At 32.5% G+C, this 14,374-nt stretch overlaps 1 protein-coding gene across 1 annotated transcript in view; it reads left to right on the plus strand.

The window, feature by feature from the left end:
* Positions 1-14,374, plus strand: part of Smp_157920 (suppressor of actin (sac)-related) — a gene marked incomplete at both ends in the record, with an annotated part of 44,562 nt that overhangs the window by 22,450 nt on the left and 7,738 nt on the right. Inside the window, 5 exons of the mRNA XM_018790138.1 lie at positions 706-839; positions 3,612-4,049; positions 5,130-5,266; positions 7,695-8,130; positions 11,552-11,856. Coding sequence (XP_018655511.1) covers positions 706-839; positions 3,612-4,049; positions 5,130-5,266; positions 7,695-8,130; positions 11,552-11,856 — 1,450 coding nt within the window. The remainder of the gene's footprint in view (positions 1-705; positions 840-3,611; positions 4,050-5,129; positions 5,267-7,694; positions 8,131-11,551; positions 11,857-14,374) is intronic.

The raw sequence follows: 14,374 nt of genomic DNA on the forward strand, positions 1-14,374 counted from the left end.
TTATTCACCTTTAATCCTTGTTGGAAATGATGATAAACACTAATTAAGTACTCTAGTTCTGCTCTCCTGATTTGTTTTCAGTGATTGTTTTCTGCTTCTTTTAAACCATTAACTCAAATGATTCGGATTTCGCATTGATTTGATTAATCAGTTCGAGTAAGCAAGACTAAATGATTAATGTTAATCGTGATGATGGATTTCTGTCATTTAATCTAACTTCTTTCAGCACATATATGAGTTGTTATCACTTGCTGGGCCAGAGAGTTTCACTCGTCAAAAACTCAATATGAAAGGCGGATAACAAGTAGTTAGTTATGAGTCAATAGAATTCTTTTGTGTCTATAAATTTACAATTTATAAAAGCTGGAAAAATGAATAATGTCAGATGTAGATTATTATTAAATGATCTGATAACTTTGATCAAATTATCTCAAATTCTTCTGTTTGTTAGAAAGAACAAATCGTATTCAAGTATCGCAGCATCATATAAAAGTTCCAAGATTTCTGGAATTCATTTTTTATGACTCCTTAAGCATTTCCCACTAGCTTACAATCTTTCTCCAAACAAAAGCTAGCTACTTGTATACTTTAGTACAGTTCAAATTTTGTCAAACAGTCATGCTAATCTTTTCTTATCCTATACACACACACATGCTGATCATTAGTACAAATTATGATTTGAATTTTTTTAATGATAATTAATAGGACTTATATGATGAACATGGAGATACACTAGCCTTACAATATGGTGGTAGTCAATTAGTGCATAATATAAATACTTATCGTAAAATAAAAAAGCTCTCGAGTCATTCTCGTGATTTTGTTCAAACATTGTCACGGTAAGTTTATAAATAAATTCTATTTTTTTTATATAACATCATTTGTATATTATTCACTATTATTATATACTCCTGTTGTAATGTAGGTAGTTATTACATTTCTTTGGACAGCTGTTGATTTATGGAAAAAACTGTTTACTATCTTTTGTCGTGCTTGTTTTTTGAAACTTTTTAAAGCTAGAATCGTCTCATTTTTGTCCGTATTAATTAATGAAGTGGAAGTACCAATATTGTTGATTTATATTTACGCTATCTACTTCGATCTATCCATATTTAGGCACTTAATGCGGTCGTAAATAAAATAGCTTCTTGATATAGTGAGGTTTCCAGAGATTGTTTGATTTTATGGTTAACTTTCAAATCAGTGAGTCACCATCCAGTAGTTTATAGTTTTAATTTTAACCAATTAGTGCTCGATGAAACATGTGAAGGTATCGGGTTCAAATCCATCAAATTAACTATTTCTATGAATTCGGCGTTGATCTTGTGCTAATGAGGTTTTGGCAACTTGGATCAATGTATATATGTGCTTGGTCCTACGTTGTAGCTGATTGACTGTTAATCCGAGTCCAGCATGGGATTGAAGTATGTTTTTTACGTAAATTATAACTAAATCATAATAAATTGCTTGTCTTCTTATTCTTGGATAAAATTTGCATCTCAGTAATGACCCCATTTCTGTCAAATACTGACCTCAATATGTTTCTATTGATATCATTTGCTAGTTTTGAAATAATATGTAACTGGATACACTGTGAACTCTCCTTTATGTACCCAGATTTCATATTTGTAAAACTGCAACGTGTTTTGTCTAACATATGCATACTAATAAGTTATTACAAAACCTAGTGATGTGGACAGAGAAACAAAAAAACCTCGACAAACTACGAAAGCTATTTTTGGGGACGTTATTCCGTTTAATTCAAAGCCTGTAAAACAATAACATTTATTTTTGTCTTTAGTTTATTCTACAAGTCACAAGCATTCATCTGATGTATCGATTCACTGCCATACCCTTTTTTGTTCCCAAGTTATTGTAATTTAAACGTAGTCTGATGCTCTATTTTTCTACCTTAATGCCCAGTTTTGGACATAATTGTATTTTCCTAATTGTTTGTGCGTTGTGGTCATGTTAATCGTCTGTTTATTCATGTCCCTTGTTTTCACTGACCTGAATCGGAACCGAACCGGCATGTGAGTCGGAAATGAAAATAAATCGAGTGGTGTTCCGGTTGACTCGTCCTCTCTCTCGCTCGCGCTTGTCAGCCAATTAGGTAATAGAGTAGTTTTCGTCTCTCTACCCAAGGCAGTTAGTCTCACTTCGAACTCAGGCGATTCTAGCCTGAAGGTTAAACCATTAGCCTATCGTGTCAAGTTCTTAATCTAAATTGAGATAGGTTGTCTTCTGTATATTATTGGGTAGATAGATCAAGGACGTAACATCTAGCTAGAAATTCATCCAATAATTGGTTGTTTGTTTAAGTATATATAATAGATTTACCATCAGAGTGGTTCAGGTATTAAATCTTTCAGTCTAACCATACGAATGCATTTCCTTGCAAATCCTATGCATTACAATACCATATCATTTTTTAAATGTGTTTTCTTACATTCTTTTCATGGTCTATTAATTATTTCCTCTTTATTATTTACTATCCCAAACTTTAACAATGTCAACTGGCAAACTTTTGTACAGAATAGTACTACACGATATCTGTTAATCACAATAACAAATAAAATTAATATTTTGTACATAATTTTGATTTCACATTTGTATATTATAAATGACTCAATAAGAGTAGAGTATAAAAATCCATCATCCTCTATTGCCAAACTTATAATCAAAACAGGCCATAAGATTGATCTTAACCCGGCTTTTATGTTGTTGTACAAAAGTGTAAAAGGGTGTATACCAAGGTTTATTGAAGCCTTAGCCATACTAAAATTCAAACCCCCTTTGTGTATTCAAAAACAGTTTGTTCTCACCTTAAACCTACCCTGGTAATATTATCTAGAGTAATTATGTTCCAAATTGTTTCCACGTTGTTAGCTTTATTATCCTTGTCTCCTCGTACTCACCATTTTCAGTCTAGTTGATTTTGTTCTTAACAAGTATATGTGTGATCAGATTGTTCGAAATGTGTTGCACTAATATATCACATAGTTCTGATAATCTTCGTCTTACTATTACACTATCGAAATTTATCAAAGGGACTAATTGCTTTAGATTTGTATATCAGCTTCGCTTGTTCATAATGTATTAATAATACGCTGGGAAAGTTGACAGATAAGTCATATTAGTACTTCCGAGAATAATATATTGAGTGATTAAAATCGTCATATGATTGCCTTAAGGACTACAAGGCAACGATTTCCACTTGACTGATCTAATAGTCAAAAGAATTGTGTATGTATTCAGTAGTTTCTTAATATTCATTAAGATTCCCATAAGCAAATAATACACTTTCTGGACTAAGTGATAATATTAATTGTGGTTCAGTGACGAAGCACACTAGGCTTTAAGCCACACTTTTTCATATGAGTTTTAATGGTACTGCCAAAAGTGTTTTAAACAACCAGGCTGTCGCTTTAAACTTAGCCAATAGAAATCAATATGACTTACTATTATACCACTACTGAGTGTCATTGTCCATTCTAATATCAGTTTAACACCAACTACTCTTCGGTTTTTGTTCACTGACACCATATATATGACTATTCTTATCTGCCTACCAAATATCTATTATAGTTTTTACCTTTTGACTTTTTCAGATATTATTCTAATAAATTTTCTGATTGGGAAAAACAGTGTGCAATAAGTTTATTTTTACGTATTTATCGTCCTAATTTATGGTCTGGTACACTATATGATTTCATAAAAAACCACCTAATTCCAAGGTATTCAATAAATGAGACTGATACAATAAAATCAGACAGTTATCCATCTAACATACTAGCTCTCTTTCATTCAGACACAGATCAAATTCTAGCCAGTGTCGCTGCTTCATTGTCTGGTTGTATATGGGATATGTGCAGTGATGCTTATTTGCATTGGTTGGACGCTTGGGCACGTTTGCCAACAAGTCGCTTTTCACTAACTGATTGGTGCTCTCGTGATCTCTTACAATGTTTACCCAGGGGAATGGATATAACACAAAAGTCAGATCTTTATAGTAATCGATGCCTTGTGTTACCATCAAATGATATCAGGTGAGTGATGTTTGAAGCAGTAAAATTAAATTTATAGTTTAAAATTAGTTTTTCGAAAAATTCCTTAAAGTCATAAGTCGTTGGATGATCAATTCTCCCTAGTTTAGGACGTCTTAAAAGTACTTATTTTTCATTGATCCTTGACCCAATGAATCTTTATAGGATTACTTAATATCGGTTTAGACCGTATAAATAAATTGATCACATTGAGTCATAACCCTTAGAAAGTACAAAGTTTTCTAAACGTCTGGAGAGTTTCGGTTCCTAGTTCTCAACTACTTCTCTAAAACAAATGTTCGCTGACTCATTTATATATAAGAAATGAAGTGGTTGACTGCCCAAACCATTTTATTTATATGTAGTGCTCTCTCCTCTTCGCTAGCAGTCAATGCAACTCGTGTATTCTAACCATGAAATGAATGGGGATAAGGTCGAATATCGGTGGGGTTACGGTCCCAAACTTGCTGAGATGATTAAGACTGATGTAATGCACACTATTCTACCTATCTTGACATCCTATTTCGTTTGCGGTAAGAGTGTGTGAAGTCAGTAACTGAAATATTTGCAAATATTTATCCATCTCAGTAGGGATTATTGATATAAGAAACCATTGACTGGAGACTCTGAATGAATTAGCATGATAGGTGTAATAACAGTGAATATGTATTTTCGTTTTTTATTTCATAATTCTATACACTATTCTTTTTCGACTTGAAACTTTTCATTTATTTGTTTTATTTGGATTATTATGAGTAGTGGTAAGTTGAAGTATTTCAGCGTTGTGCCTGATTTTATTTTGTTTCCATGGTTCCATCTTAAAATTTTGATCATTAAGATCAAATTCGTATGCCCAGTTTGTTTTAATAAGTACTAGTTTATCTAATAGATTTCAAAACTGTACTGTGTTTAATGTGTAAGCTCAATCAAAGCGAAAAGTACTGAAGATTTTGACTAAAACCTGAACAATACAAAAACTTGTATAATTCCCTTTTGTTTGCCAAGTAATAATCTGTAAGTAGGAGTAATGTTTTTTAAAAAATCTACTGTAATTCAAATATCTTTTATTTTTTCATCTCATAGGGTTGATTGGTTCAATGAATTTTATGAATTAACAGCTTATGTTGATTTGGACCGTTTCTCAAACCCCCATATCCAGTCAACTGAACTTGTTGTTGAACATCATTTAGGTGATTATATAATGCTGCAGTCATATCCAAGTAAATACTTTGTCTTTGCTCCCTCTATTTCTCTTACCGTAAATACCATATTAAGTATTTTATACTCTTATTGGTAAGAGTTTGAATTTTCCTGTTGTCCGTTGCTAGACACAGTTCATCCATTCTAGAAAAAAACTTGTGACAAAATCCTCACGTATGTCAACCAAGACTGGTCAAAATTCAGTCCTGAATGTCAACAATGGGATAATTCAGATCCATACTAGTAGTGATCTATTAATCATACACTTTGAACATACTAGTGGATATTTGAACTTATTTATTTATTTTTTATTATCATTATTAATGGCTTTATTCAGTATCATATTTTTGGTACAATATAGAATTCTCAGCACAAAGTATTTCAACAAGTTTCCTTTTCTTATTTCTTGATCGATCCTGGCGATAAATATTAGTAGCTCCGTAGATAACACGTTAGCTTTTGGAGCGAAAAGTACTGGTTTTGAGTCTCGATGTGAACATCAACATTAGAATCCAGGTACATCAGGTTGATTAACCACCAACAGGACTGGATTTCACTGTTAACCACAAACCGTCTATTCTAAAAATGTTTTATAGCTTATAATATGTACATGTTTTAACAGCTTCGTTGATCATTGTTAGATATATTATGCGAAACAAATCCACTTGATTATTAATTTAACAGAGATGACTTTCGTTACAACTCACATTCCAGTTAAAGAACCACTGAAGGTTAGTAAGCATTGGACAATTTAACCAGTTTAGGGAAGCCTATGTGTGTGTCAGTAATTAAGTTACTGTTTACTTTTAATTCACTGTGAAGTAAAGTAACTGGTTTTTGGTTATTCAATTTTGTAAAAACGACTGTTTCCAATAGTTTTTTAGTGAAGTGCTTAGTTTTTATATACGACATATAACGCACACAGAATAGTGCAGTCTCCCATACTATCAAATGTAACTCATTTACCAAGTATGGATTTGTGTGATCCACTTCCTACAATACCGTCTGTGTAAGGGCTGGTACTACTAACCGATTACCCGGCGCTGAAATAGAGAAAATGATTTTTGAACCTGTGACTTGTCTTAATTCACTTGTAAGAGTTTCAAGCGAAGGGCACTGGTTTTTAGTCCTGGAGTGGACGTCAATATTGAGATCCAGTTTACATCCAGCTGACTAGTCCTACGTACGATAAAACGCGCCTCCTGAGTTCCAATACTAGCCACTACCCATCTCTGCCTACAAGTGTCTGCAACCTATCGATTAAAAACCGAATTCTCAACCTACTGCTAGTCCATCACTCTATTATTTATTTTCTTAAAGATACAAAAAGCATGCTATACATATCTAAATCGTGGTTGAATTCTCTTTTGTTTTACTCGTCTTTTTCGTGTGACACCATATTCCTATGAGTTATCATAGTTATTTTCATAACAGTAGATCGATTAGCGTTGTTTTGAACAATTTATGGTCATAAGAGTGTTCATACTACTGTTACGTTTATGGGCTATGCTAAGATTTCACAACTCCGACTTTAACACGACTAACGAGACTACTTTTATCCTCTACTTTCCTGTCCCACTAATTAAAGTAAAAAAAGGATCAGTTTAGTAATTAAGGTATTTTACTGGTGATCCCAGTATATCAGTCATCCCAAATACATTCAAGTTAATCGATTAGATGTCAATTACGAAAGATTAGAATTGTTGAACTGAGTACTTGTCGCTATACAAAAAACATAAAAATATATTAAAAGTTCATTAGTAGAGTCCACATTGAATAATTCAACGTAACAGTAATTCATCTTAATCGATATTGATTTCCTTTCTCATAAGTTGTATTTGGAGATCGCACGTCCCCACCAAGTCCTTAAGGTTATTTTTTTTTCATATTGCATTTTACTAACCAAATCGAGAGTAAAGCAATTACTCCCTGATAATGTTAGATGATGGTCATCCTATGTCACAGTTTAACTGAAGTTGTTCATGTGGACAATCTGATATCGTTTCAGTAGTTCAATGTTATTACTTTATCCCAGAGATCCTCTAGGCTTACTTTCAAGTCAGTATAGGGTTATTACTGCTCCTCGATAAGGGGCTCCAAAAAGAGTGAAATAACTGTCCAATGCTCCCTATTTTCCGCGCTTATTCAGCTAATATCAGCTCCTTTTGAAAAGTACCTTTAAAATATTTGAGTTATGTAATAGAGTCGAGGTAAATAAGACTTTACTCATACTCAGAACGTAATTGGCCGTTGTGATCTTTAAAGGCCCTCGACTCTCTTTCTACCTTTGTGCAGTAATTATGTCAAATGAGTTACACTAAACAGTATTGTGAGATATTTATACCGTTATTTTAATCTATTTCTTTAACACAACACCTATTTTGTCTTTTATTTAAATCAAAAACGAAAATTTACGCACCTTCCTCAACTTTTTTCTTTTATTTCAAGATCCACAGATCAACGACCAAATACATTCGCATCATAGCAACAATAATATTATAAAATACATGTCTGTTCCTGAAAAAGATCAACTTACTAATTTCAGTTATCCTACATTATCAAATATTTACATGGATTTAGGTCGTTCAATATGTGCTGCGCATTCATTTCCTAATTTTACTGATATACCACATTTCGATTGGGCTGCTAAACAAAGTAATCTTTCGTCTAAATATTATAAAGATGGCAACAATTCAAATGAAGCATTGAATCATTCAATTAGTAATGTTGAATTAAACAAAACAAAAAAGTTGAAAAAAGTAAAAGATCAATGTCCAATAAATAATAATTTCGATGATAAAAAAGACAAACGACAACAAGAAAAAGCTGCTGTTGTTGCTGACGATGACGGTGATAATGATGAAGATAAATCTAGTTCAGATAGGTACCGTTAATGCTACTATTTACTTTTATTTGTTGGTATAATTTCCTTACGCTTTTTGATTAATGTTCTGTTGTTGAAATAATCTTATTTAGTTACTTGTAATGTTCGTGACTATGACGTTGTAGTCTGCTACAGGTGAGTTCGGCTATAGCTGATTGAACCTTGAAGGTAAATATGTTTATGACTCAACTAAATGACCTGCTATGAAAACTCTGACTGACTAACTAGAGCTTCGTTTCCCCAAGGCCCAGTGAAAAGATAAGAATAAGAAGATCATACTTACCTCTATATCTGAATCGAAATTCACATGACTAAAATACACGAATGATAAGGAGTACAACACACCATGGATAAGAGATGTGTGTGGCAAAATAGGATAGTTAGGATACAAAACTGGAGTAATAGACTTACAAATAATTTACAATAATTTTGGAACAGAAAAAAGGTACGACAACATTTAGTGAGTCCATTAGAAGCTTGGAATTAGGTGAAAATGAAAATTACATTTATCAAGTGTCAGTTAACATATATTAAGAATTAAGTGGACTGATATCCCAAAACCTAGCTTTAGAAGTCTGTCATTCTTCCTAATGTTCTGGTCACAATAGATACATTTCTCGCAATCATCTGTTAAAGTGCACGATATTTATGCTTATCGTATCTTCTTTACTTTCTAGACACTCAAACTAAGTGTTAGCTTAGTGACTTATGCATTTGACTACACTACTAGATTGCAAGTTCGAATCTTGCCCTTCTTGGTTTGTTTTAGAAAGTCGTGTAGGATCATTATCTATTGTACAGAACGTGTAACTGAAAACTAGGTATACGAAACCTTGCGTAGCTATCGCGTTGTATTTTTTAAAAATCAAATCTTGGGATGTTATGAAATAGGACTTTATAAATGAACTTTTAGCTGTTAAAATGAAAGGCAAGAACGCAGAATTAGATCATATCCAATAAAATGATGTGGCTGAGTGTTGTTTTCTCACATGACCAGATTACTGACCTAAACCCTCCCCGCCCCGTAGCTGATCTGATATCAGAAGACAAAAAAGGTGCCCAGTAGAAAAAGTTTTTTTATGTAATGAAATAACATACGTATATATAACATAATAACAGAACAATGGACGTAATGGAATGTCTTAGGCGATTGAAGGCAATCATTTTTATGCATCATTTTCTTCCTAGTCAATTCAGATGCTGACTATCATATCACAAGACTACTTTTAAATAAAATTTATACGGAACCTCTTAACTGGATTATAATCAGTCCTAAAATACAACAAACCAACGTTTAAAGATGTACAATTATTGTCATTTATTATTAAAATGAAATTTAACCAGGTAGTTTGAAACTTAATTTTTCATTTGGGGTAGATAATTAATTTCTGAGTGTTTTGTCATTTTCCAAGAATATTATGATTACCATCTACTTCAAAGTTAAAATTATCGATACAATTACAGGCCATCTAATTGCTTTCATTACCCGATACCTTTTCCATTTTTAAACAGTTTTAGTATGTAATGTTAATTAAAGAAATTTCTGTTAATGACTGTTTGTAATTTTTAGTAACTGTATGAAATGTGATAAATAACACATTACGATCAAGGTTATCTTGTCTACCCGTATAAACACCAAGATTAAAACAATTACAAAATCAAAATGTTTGTTGACTATTTCCTAAAAGTTTTTATTTGTCTATGTAACAAAATAGATACAAGTCCTAGGCTAAATATTTATGAATAATAACACATGAACACATCAGAATTAGGTGAACAATAAGAGAAATATAGGCCTCAAAAACTAATTGTATCAACAAATATTTATAGGAATAAATGAGAGAAACATACTAGAATAAAAGGTGAATGTGCAATTTCGAGACAGTATGCACATATGCCAACAAGAGACTGATCAATCGCAGTCCTAAACAACAGTGAGAAGATACAAGTAAACAATACCAAATGAATTCAAGCTAATGGTCTATTTAAAAATTGGAAATGTAATAAACAAATACTTTAACTAATGAGCTTCATGAAACCTAAATTTCACATCAGACTGTAAATGAAGAATGTCAAAAAATCTACTTATTTACTTTTCAATCATTTGAGTATACCTGTGTACAGTTTTTCATCTGTTTTCGCCTCTTTTACTTATATGATCTAAGTCCTAGTGAACAAGAATACGAGTGGGAGACAATCGAATGTATTTAGACACAAATTACAGACTATCTCACTAAATTCTGATAACCATACAGCAAGCAGTTAATTTGCGAAATAACAACCAATTGTCTCAATCTTCACTGTTTCTTCTGTAAATATCAGTTCATCTTCTCTAATTCCATTGTTCATGCATTTTCCTACCAATTGCGCTTCGTTTCAGTTCTTTCCTTATCGGTCTTCTGCCAAAATACATTCTATGTCCAACCATCACCATATACTACTTATATGGATATAAGTAGACCACGCTTCACTAGTTTCCCGAACTCTGGATAAAACAGTTTGATGTTAGTCACTATTTACTGATTGATTAATGCAGATAATTAAATAGACAAACAGATATAATATAGGACTCTATGAAAATATCCACTTACCCTTGAAACAACACTTCATATGTCAATATAGCTAGAGGACATTTACATGATGAACAGTAAATGTGTAGAAATAATGGCAATATCATTGATAGCGAAAAACGAAGTATAGTTCTAAAAGGATACAATTTCTTGTTCAACCATAATTAGACCTCAATTTTGGCAATATCTCAGGGAATAGAAATTAAAAGTTGTATTAATACGTCACTAATATTTACGTAATACATTTATTAAGTACACTTCTAAGTATTTGACTTTGGACTACACATTATGTGTAAAGGTAATAGGTAGCGGTTGAATTAGAAATCAACATTTTAAGTGATTGATTATGGATGCAAAAATTCTTTTAATCTATATTTCGATTTTATGCTGCTACGTAGTTGGAATGACTTGATTATGCCAGTAGACACAGATTATCCAATCACTTGTTCATCTTAATTTTAGGTTACTTAAAGTTATATATAAAAAGAGTAATATTTTAGGTGAATGCTAATGCTCGGCAATCAAAAGCTAGCTTTTTCTTCTGATGTTTACAGATCAATAAATATAGAGTTCTTGGAGTAGACATTATATATGTTATCGTTTCGTCTATTTTCCGTATATGTATGTTCCTGTTACCGTATGAATTCCCTTAGTTGTATGAAGAAACAAAAATAACTCCGCACTAATCAAAATAGAATAGGTTAGAAAGAATCCGAACCTTCTATTCAATGGTTAATACTTCAATGTTTCAACTGATCGCGCACCATTTATATTCATAATATGACTAACTAACTGTAAATGACTATTGCATAGCATGAAGTTTTACATTATCATTTTTTCTCTCCTTTTAGTGATTATGAGGAGTCGATAGATAATTGTATCAATTTCTTTCCTCCCGATTTGAATCTGTTTCCATTGCCTCTTGATCCAGACTTATCAGTAATACAACCTAAACGTCTACCTGACAAATATTTTGATAATAAAGGATATTCTGTGAGTTATCCGTATACTTCTAATTCTACAAAACGTCAAAAGCGGAAACAAATAACAGTTGGCCAACTTGTTAAATCCAAAGAAGATCCTGAATCCATCTATTCAAACTGTGTATTGTCATCTGAGATCATGTTAAATTTACCAAATAAGCATGTCTATGAAGGTATATAAATGATAATTATTCTTTTATTAACTCTTAGAAATGAAGTAGTGCAACCTATTCACGAGTTCGTCATTAGTTTCTATTCATAGCATTATTTTGATGTTGGCCGAGTTTGATTTAAAACGAAACTTATTGTGTGAAGTAATTTTATTAAGCGAGACTGTAGCATTTTTATCACAAGATATTAGCTGTCAATCATTATAAAGTTTCGGATGGATACTTTGTTTCCCGGGTAGTTATTCTTCAATAAAACTAATACTTAATCTCATAGAGACCCTTTTCGATTAAGTATTTTAATTTTATATCTACTGGTGCTCTTCGCACTAAATTATTCAACCCAACAATGCATATGTACTAAACAGAGAAACAGAATGAGGAAATATGTCTTCTCAATTACTTTTTTCATTATAGCTCTACCGTGATATATATATATTTCATATACAACGATAGAAATTGTTTAGTCTGGGGATTTCTACAAATGATTACTTTGATTGATTACGGTATCCTATCAATTACCTAATTAATCACTCGATGTTATTTTCGTAATCATTTGTGAAATTATGTAACACTCCAATGAACGAGACTCAGGTGAGGACAACCAACTTATCATTTAGTACAAAATTACAGAATATCTTGGTTAAATATAAGAACCATACACTAAATACTTCATTTTCAAATTTCCCTCATTTGTCTTTCACATTCTGTATGATTCTTCTAATTCACAATTCCTTTCTATTTTCCTTCTATTCTCTTCAACTCGATCTTCTAAGCTTTCTACTGCCCGGTTTTCCAATTCCGATCGACGCTGCATACTACATATGCCAGCCAACATAAGTAGTATGCGCCACAACACTACTACTCTGTTAGTATTGTTTTATTACTGTAAATTAGATTTATACATATAGGTAAGTGTGAATCCATAATGATAAGCTGATTGGAAGGAAATATTTGTTCACTCTATTCGTCTATTGGCTAAATTCACACTTACTATCCAAGAATGTATAACTGAAAGACTAGAAATACCAAACCTTAATAGTATGTTTGTACTTCAATGTATTAATTTAGATCTTATAGTAACTTAGTACACTATTCAAGTATGATTCCTGTTGATATGTATCTATACACTATAATTAAAGTTATTACTTTATTCTTTTAACTAAAAATATCGTAATAATATTCGCTTCAAAAAAAAGCAAACACTGATTACAATCAATCATTTATGGCAAAAAACTTGAAAAGCACAAAAATTTATTTTTGTTATTTATTTAAACACATAAATATTGGTACAAGGGGGCACCACATATATATGCGCCACACAAGACATTTGATTTGTGTGAGGGCTATGATAATGCCCAGGTGCCCAAAGCGAAGCAGGTGGTTTTCTTAGGTAGCCACACCTCGAGCTTTTGACCAAAACATGATAAAGTAAGATATTTTATTTTTAAGATGGTTTATTAATGTGATCTACTATGATATAGATATATGACAGGTAGTTTTGAATGTTTTATGGATTCTTCCATATGAATCTATATATAATTTCATTGTAATTATTATTGTATATATTAATACATGTTTTGAAATTCATATTTAATTAAGATAACTGACATTTTTGCTTAGAAGATTTATATGATATAATTTAATAAGTAACTTATTAAGAAGATTATTTAAATGTTGAATTGTTTACTTTATTGAATTATTTATTTAACTTATCGTTATTAATTTTATATAGTTGAGATCATGAGTCAATTGAAGCTAGACTGCCATGAAAAACCTGGAAGTATTATTGTGGGACTCCTCAACAGTGCGCATCCACGATCCCGCCTCGCGAGATTCGAACTCAGGACCTATCATTCTCGCGCGCAAGAACTTAACCGATAGACCACTGAGCCGGCATGTTTAACTTTAACCTATCCACGAAATTGAGCAATCATTCACCTATCCCTTCAGTGAGTTGATATCTCCCAATTGACTTGGTTGAACTCCACTGGTCGCTGCTTCTCACTAGAACTCCAGGAAGTACCTCTTGAAGCTACTTACTAGTGCTTACTTTACTTACTTACGCCTGTTACTCCCAATGGAGCATAGGCCGCCGACCAGCATTCTCCAACCCACTCTGTCCTGGGCTTTCTTTTCTAGTTCTATCCAGTTCTTGTTCATTCTTTTCATGTCTGTCTCAATTTCTCGGCGTTATGTGTTCTTTGGTCTTCCTCTTCTCCTTTGACCTTCAGGATTCCATGTGAGGGCTTGTCTTGTGACACAATTGGGTGATTTCCTCAAAGTGTGCCCAATCCACTTCCAGCGCTTCTTCCTTATTTCTTCCTCCGCTTGATGGAATCTGGTTTGTTGTCTCTCACAGTAACTTGTTGCTGATAGTGTCTGGCCATCGGATCCGAAGTATCTTGCGTAGACAGCTGTTGATAAACACCTGTATCTTCTTGATGATGGCTTTCGTAGTTCTCCAAGTGTCCGCCCCATACAGTAGAACTGTCTTGACATTTGTATTGAAAATTCTAACCTT

The sequence above is a fragment of the Schistosoma mansoni genome, chromosome W, assembly GCF_000237925.1.
Source record: "Schistosoma mansoni strain Puerto Rico chromosome W, complete genome".
Classification (NCBI taxonomy): Eukaryota; Metazoa; Platyhelminthes; class Trematoda; order Strigeidida; family Schistosomatidae; genus Schistosoma; species Schistosoma mansoni.